Raw genomic sequence first — 5,593 nt, 5'->3', positions numbered from 1 at the left:
TACAATAGGCAGGATGGGAGGGAAGAGTTCTAAAAACCCCACTCCTCTCCAATGTATGTTAGACAATTTTAGTTCGTTTGCTAGTAGAGCAGTGGCAGGGAATCCTAGGGATTTGAGGGATTTTAGATTGAGGAACCTGTGTCAGGGTGAGTGGCCGACTTTTGGCCTTGGATGGAAAGAGGAGGGGACGTGGGATCTGAAACTGATCCGAGCAGTAGAAGAATACTGTGCTGTGGGTCATCCAAACCAGTGGGTCTACATTGCGACCTGGGAACGAGTAGTCAGAGAAGACCCAGATTGGATTCGGCGGTGTAAAGATGGGAAGTGCCTGGTGTTGAAGAAAGAAGCAAGAAAAGGAAAGATCCTACAGTCAGATGAGGCAGAGTATCCAGACTTGCAACAAGCTATATTGGCCAGGCAACAGGAATTACTCCCTCCACCATCCCCACCATTACAAGAGCCGCCCCAGGCAGTAGTTCCCACCGCCCCTGCGGCAGTGGAAAATCCCCCACCTTATTCCCCAACAACAACAGGAGCAATTAGGAAACAATACCCTAGGCTGGAAGATTTTCTGGAAGAAGACGAGAGGAAAAAGAAGTCCAACCGTATGCCTAGTGATGCCTCTCCAGCACAGACTCGGAGTCAAGGCAGTCTGATGGTGCCTATTAGGACTCCACCTGAGGCCGGCCCTGTTCTCCAGTTGCCTGTGCGAGAAGTGCCAGTAATGAATAACAGGAATGAAATTGTGCAAGCATATCAAGCCGTTCCGTTCAGTAGAGGTGATCTGTTAAATTGGAAGAATAACACCCCACCTTATAGTGAAGAACCGTAGGCCATGGCCCGACTTCTGGAGGGAATTATGGCCACCCACAATCCCACTTGGCAGGACTGCAGGCAGCTATTGAACATGTTGTTTACATCAGAGGAACGGAGGGCCGTACTCAACAACGGGATAAATATAGCTCAGATGGGGGCACCGCAAGGAGAAGACGCCACGGATTGGGAAGCCCGACGGTTCCCGGTAGAAGTAGACCCTCAGTGGGAGCCGAGAGACCAAGAACACCGCCAAAGATTGAGACAATTCCAGAGCATTCTGGTGGATGCGGTTAAGCGGGGACCGCCCAGACCAGTCAATATTATTAAAATTCAAGGAATAGTGCAAGAGAAATCTGAGTCACCCACTGCTTTCTTGGAAAGGTTGGAGGCGGCATATAGAAAATATAGCCTGTATAATTTGGAGGACGAAAATGGTCGGAGGGCAATCCAGCAGTCTTTTATTAGTCAGGCGGCGCCCGACATCCGGAGGAAAATTCAGAAGCAGCCTGGGTTCTTGGGCAAAAATATGAATGAACTGTTGGCATTGGCAGATCAGGTGTATATGGCCAGAGACCAAGTAGAAGAAGAAAAGAAGGATCGTAAGAAAAAACAGGGGTACCAAGCCCTCGTAACCATGATGGAACAAAGTGCATGTGGACAGCGCGGACGAGCAGGATTCAATAGAGGGAAGAGAGGGGGAAATGGACGAGGAGGCCCCTCTCAGGGCCTAGGAAGAAATCAGTGTGCGATTTGTAGAAAATTTGGACACTGGAAAGGTGAATGCCCAGAAGGAAAAGAGGGAAGTCAAGAAGGATTGAGGGGACAAGGAAGACCCGAGAGAGGAAGGAACCCAGGAAGGGGAAGAGGACACGGGCACGGACGCGGGAGTTACGTGCCTTTTCCCGCCAGAGAAGTGGTGGCAGCAGCAGCCGTGATGGAAGAAGAATGGGAGGATGTGGATGAAGATGAGGAATGAGGAAGCCAGGCTCTTGTTTTGTTGGACCCCGGGGAGCCGATGGTCACACTTGAAATCGGGGACCAACAATTGAACTTTTTAGTGGACACAGGTGCGGAAAAATAAGTAGTAAATACAAAAATTAGCCCACCAACTCGAGAGACTACAAAAGTAATAGGGGTATCTGGACGGACCCAGAAGTGCCCCCTCCTTAAGGAACGTACCTGTAACCTAGCTGGACATCAAGTCCGACACAAGATGTTGTATCTTCCAGACTGCCCAGTCCCTTTATTGGGAAGAGATATTTTATCAAAATTGCAAGCACAGATTCAGTTCATGAAGAATGGACAAATGGAACTATCATTTCCCATGGAGGAGGAATGGAGATTGTTTCAAGTTAAGGTTTTCTCTGAGGAAATACAGTGGCCATGGCATGAGACTCCTATAGTATGGGCAGAAGACAATCCTCCAGGACTGGCTAAATATGTTCCACCAGTGGTAGTGGAAGTAAAAAGAGGAATGGGGCCCATATGTAAGCCACAATATCCCGTTAGCCGAGAGGCAGCGCAGGGGATCAGAAAACATTTGGAGCGACTTTTGCAGCATGGGATATTGGTACCATGCAGTTCCCCGTGGAATACACCCCTGCTCCCTGTCAAGAAGCCTGGAGGACAAGGAGGATATCGCCCGGTTCAGGATTTGCATGCCGTGAATTAAGCCACTGTTTCCCTAACCCCAGTAGTGCCTAATCCATACATCATGATGAGCCTAGTGCCAGCATTTGCCAAATGGTTTACTGTATTGGACTTAAAGGATGCATTCTTTTGCATTCGGTTGGCCCCTGTGTCCCAACCGATTTTTGCCTTCCAGTGGGAATCCCAACATCCAGGACAGAGGGCCCAATATACTTGGACCCGCCTTCCTCAAGGATTCCAGAACAGCCCGACCATTTTTGGTCAAGCCCTGGCAAAGGACCTGCAAGATTTTGAAATACCCAAAGGGGAAGGAGTTTGGCTCCAGTACGTAGATGACCTCCTTTTGGCCTGTCGAACGCGGGAAGGCTGCAAGGAACATACCTTAAGGCTGCTCAAAGAATTAGAGGAGAAGGGTTATAAAGTGTCAAGAAAGAAGGCCCAGTTGTGTTGCCCCACGGTGAAGTATTTGGGGTTCCATCTGACCGAAGGAAAAAAGATGCTGGGGACTGAGAGAAAGGAGGTTGTTTGCGCAATTCCCATTCCCAGCACCCGGCGACAGGTGCGGGAATTTTTGGGATCGGCGGGATATTGTAGACAGTGGATCCCCAATTACGCCGTGTTGGCTAAGCCACTGTACCAGGCCACGAGAGGTGGAAGAGAAGATCCATTTGAGTGGACGGAAGAATGTCAACGGGCATTTAAGGCATTGAAGGAAGCATTGATGTCGTCCCCAGCACTGGGATTGCCCGATCTGGAAAAACCATTCACTCTGTTTGCTGCGGAAAGAGAAGGAACTGCGGTTGGAGTATTAACTCAACCATTAGGTTCATGGCAAAGACCAGTCGCCTACTTGTCAAAACAGTTAGACACAGTGGCTCGTGGGCTGCCACCTTGCCTGAAGGCGGTGGCGGCGGCAGTAGATTTAATCAAGGAGGCGAATAAATTGACCTTAGGACAGCCACTGACAGTTAAGGTACCCCACAGCGTTAAGGCACTGTTAGACACTAAGGGACCGCGCTGGCTCACGAGCGAGAGGTTGATGAAATACGAGGGACTGTTGTGCGACAACCCGTTGGTAACCCTGGAGACTTGCTCCACTTTGAATCCGGCCACCCTGCTCCCGACTCCGGGAGACACCACAATCCATCAGTGTGCCCAGGTTATGGACGAGGTATTTTCCAGCCGACCGGATTTGAAGGATGTACCACTGACGAAGGTGGATGATACCCTGTTCACAGACGGAAGTTCCTTTATAGAAGATGGTCAAAGACGCTCGGGCTATGCGGTGGTCCGGAGGGGGGGAGAGACGCTGGAGGCAGGATCGCTGCCCCCGGGGACTTCTGCCCAGAAGGCCGAATTGATTGCCCTGACCCGAGCGCTGGAATTAGCAAACGGAAAGCGGGTAAACATCTACACAGACTCAAAATACGCCTTCACTACCCTCCATGCACACGGGGCATTGTATAAGGAGCGCGGGCTCCTTACGTCCGGAGGGAAGTGCGTGAAACATGCTGGAGAGATTGTGGATCTCCTGGAGGCGGTTTGGAAGCCAAGGCAGGTGGCTGTGATGCATTGTAAAGGGCACCAATGTGGAGACGATCCCGTAGTGCAAGGAAACAGGCAGGCTGATTTGGCAGCCAAAGAGGCAGCTAGGCTGCCCCATGATGAATATCAGGTAATGGCCCTACAGGTAGAATTAACTGAACATAATGTTACATATACACCAGAGGAAGAGGAATGGGCCTTAAAAGAGAAGGGTCAGTGGTCAGGAGGACTCATAGTGATGCCAGACACCCGTGTCTACGTCCCTAAGGACTTGGCATGGCACATAGTCCAACATATGCACCAAAACACACATTTAGGCAAGACGGCACTGGCAAGTTTGCTAGGACGGCTATTGTATATCGATGGACTACATAGTCTAACAGCAGCAGCAGCCCGAAGGTGTTGGACGTGTATCAAGAATAATCCCAGAGAAGGACCCCTTAAACCACCAGGAGTCCAACATGTTGGTGGGATGCCTTTTGAAGCTCTAGTTACTGACTTTACAGAAATGCCCCCATGCAAAGGATACAAATATTTACTGGTGTTTGTGGACACCTACACAGGATGGGTAGAGGCGTACCCTACAAAGACTGAGAAGGCAGTGGAGGTTTCGAGGGCCCTGATGAAAGATGTTATTCCTAGATTTGGTATACCCTTGGAAATTGGATCAGATAACGGCCCAGCCTTCGTTCAGCAGGCTGTGCAAGGACTGTGTAGAATTTTGGGCATCAAATGGAAACTCCATTGTGCATATAGGCCCCAGTCTTCTGGAAAAGTGGAAAGAATGAATAGGACATTAAAGGCACAGCTTGGAAAACTTTGTCAGGAGACAGGATTGTCGTGGACAGTGGTTCTGCCCATGGCATTGTTAGGAATTCGATGTACACCACACAAACGGATAGGACTCTCCCCTTTTGAAAGGCTCTATGGACGACCCCCTTTAAACTTGAAGGGAGCCTTGGAGACAGGAGCTGAGCAACATCTCATAGGGGAAAAGCAGACATTGGCTCAGGTTCAAGCTTTGGGCAAACAGGTGCAGCAGATAGATAAATACACTTCTGAATTGAACCCACCATTCCCTACCACACCTCTACATTGTTTTTCACCAGGTGACGAGGTTCTGGTTAAGGATTGGAAGACTGAGCCATTGGGACCCAAGTGGCGAGGACCATATGTTGTGCTCCTGTCTACCCCCACTACAGTGAAGGTGAAGGAGATTAAGCCGTGGATACATTACACCCGTGTAAATCTAGCACCAGAGGAGTGGCGGACGGAGCAAGTTCCTGGGGAGGACCTGAGACTCAGGATCATCCGGAAACTCCCTGAGGGGTCAACAAGGCCATGAAGCTGATCTCTTCGGGTGCAACGGAGCGTCGGTGGTCAAGTATGTCGCAGCGTGGCGCACCGAAAGCGCTCTCCGGGAGATGGTGGCTGAACATTTTGAGAGGAAAAAGTGGGAGACAAGTTATGAGGGGGGGAGGAAAGCATACTGTGTTTGGCATATTGTTTGTGTTAAGTTTTATTTCTTCTTTGAAAGGGGTACATGGCAATTGGATAAAAAGACATGCCAATTATATGTTTG

The 5,593-nt window shown here is 49.8% G+C and overlaps 1 protein-coding gene across 1 annotated transcript; it reads left to right on the top strand.

The window, feature by feature from the left end:
• Positions 1-2,017: 2,017 nt before the first annotated feature.
• Positions 2,018-5,357, top strand: LOC134299679 (uncharacterized). Its single transcript, XM_062983328.1, is given in 1 exon segment — positions 2,018-5,357. A coding segment is annotated over 1 exon segment (3,327 nt). The 5' UTR covers positions 2,018-2,029; the 3' UTR covers position 5,357.
• The last annotated feature ends 236 nt before the right edge of the window (positions 5,358-5,593 follow it).

Source organism: Anolis carolinensis, chromosome 1, assembly GCF_035594765.1.
Source record: "Anolis carolinensis isolate JA03-04 chromosome 1, rAnoCar3.1.pri, whole genome shotgun sequence".
Taxonomy (NCBI): Eukaryota; Metazoa; Chordata; class Lepidosauria; order Squamata; family Dactyloidae; genus Anolis; species Anolis carolinensis.
Note: the sequence above shows the minus strand (reverse complement) of the source record. Positions and strands in the feature narration are given on the sequence as shown.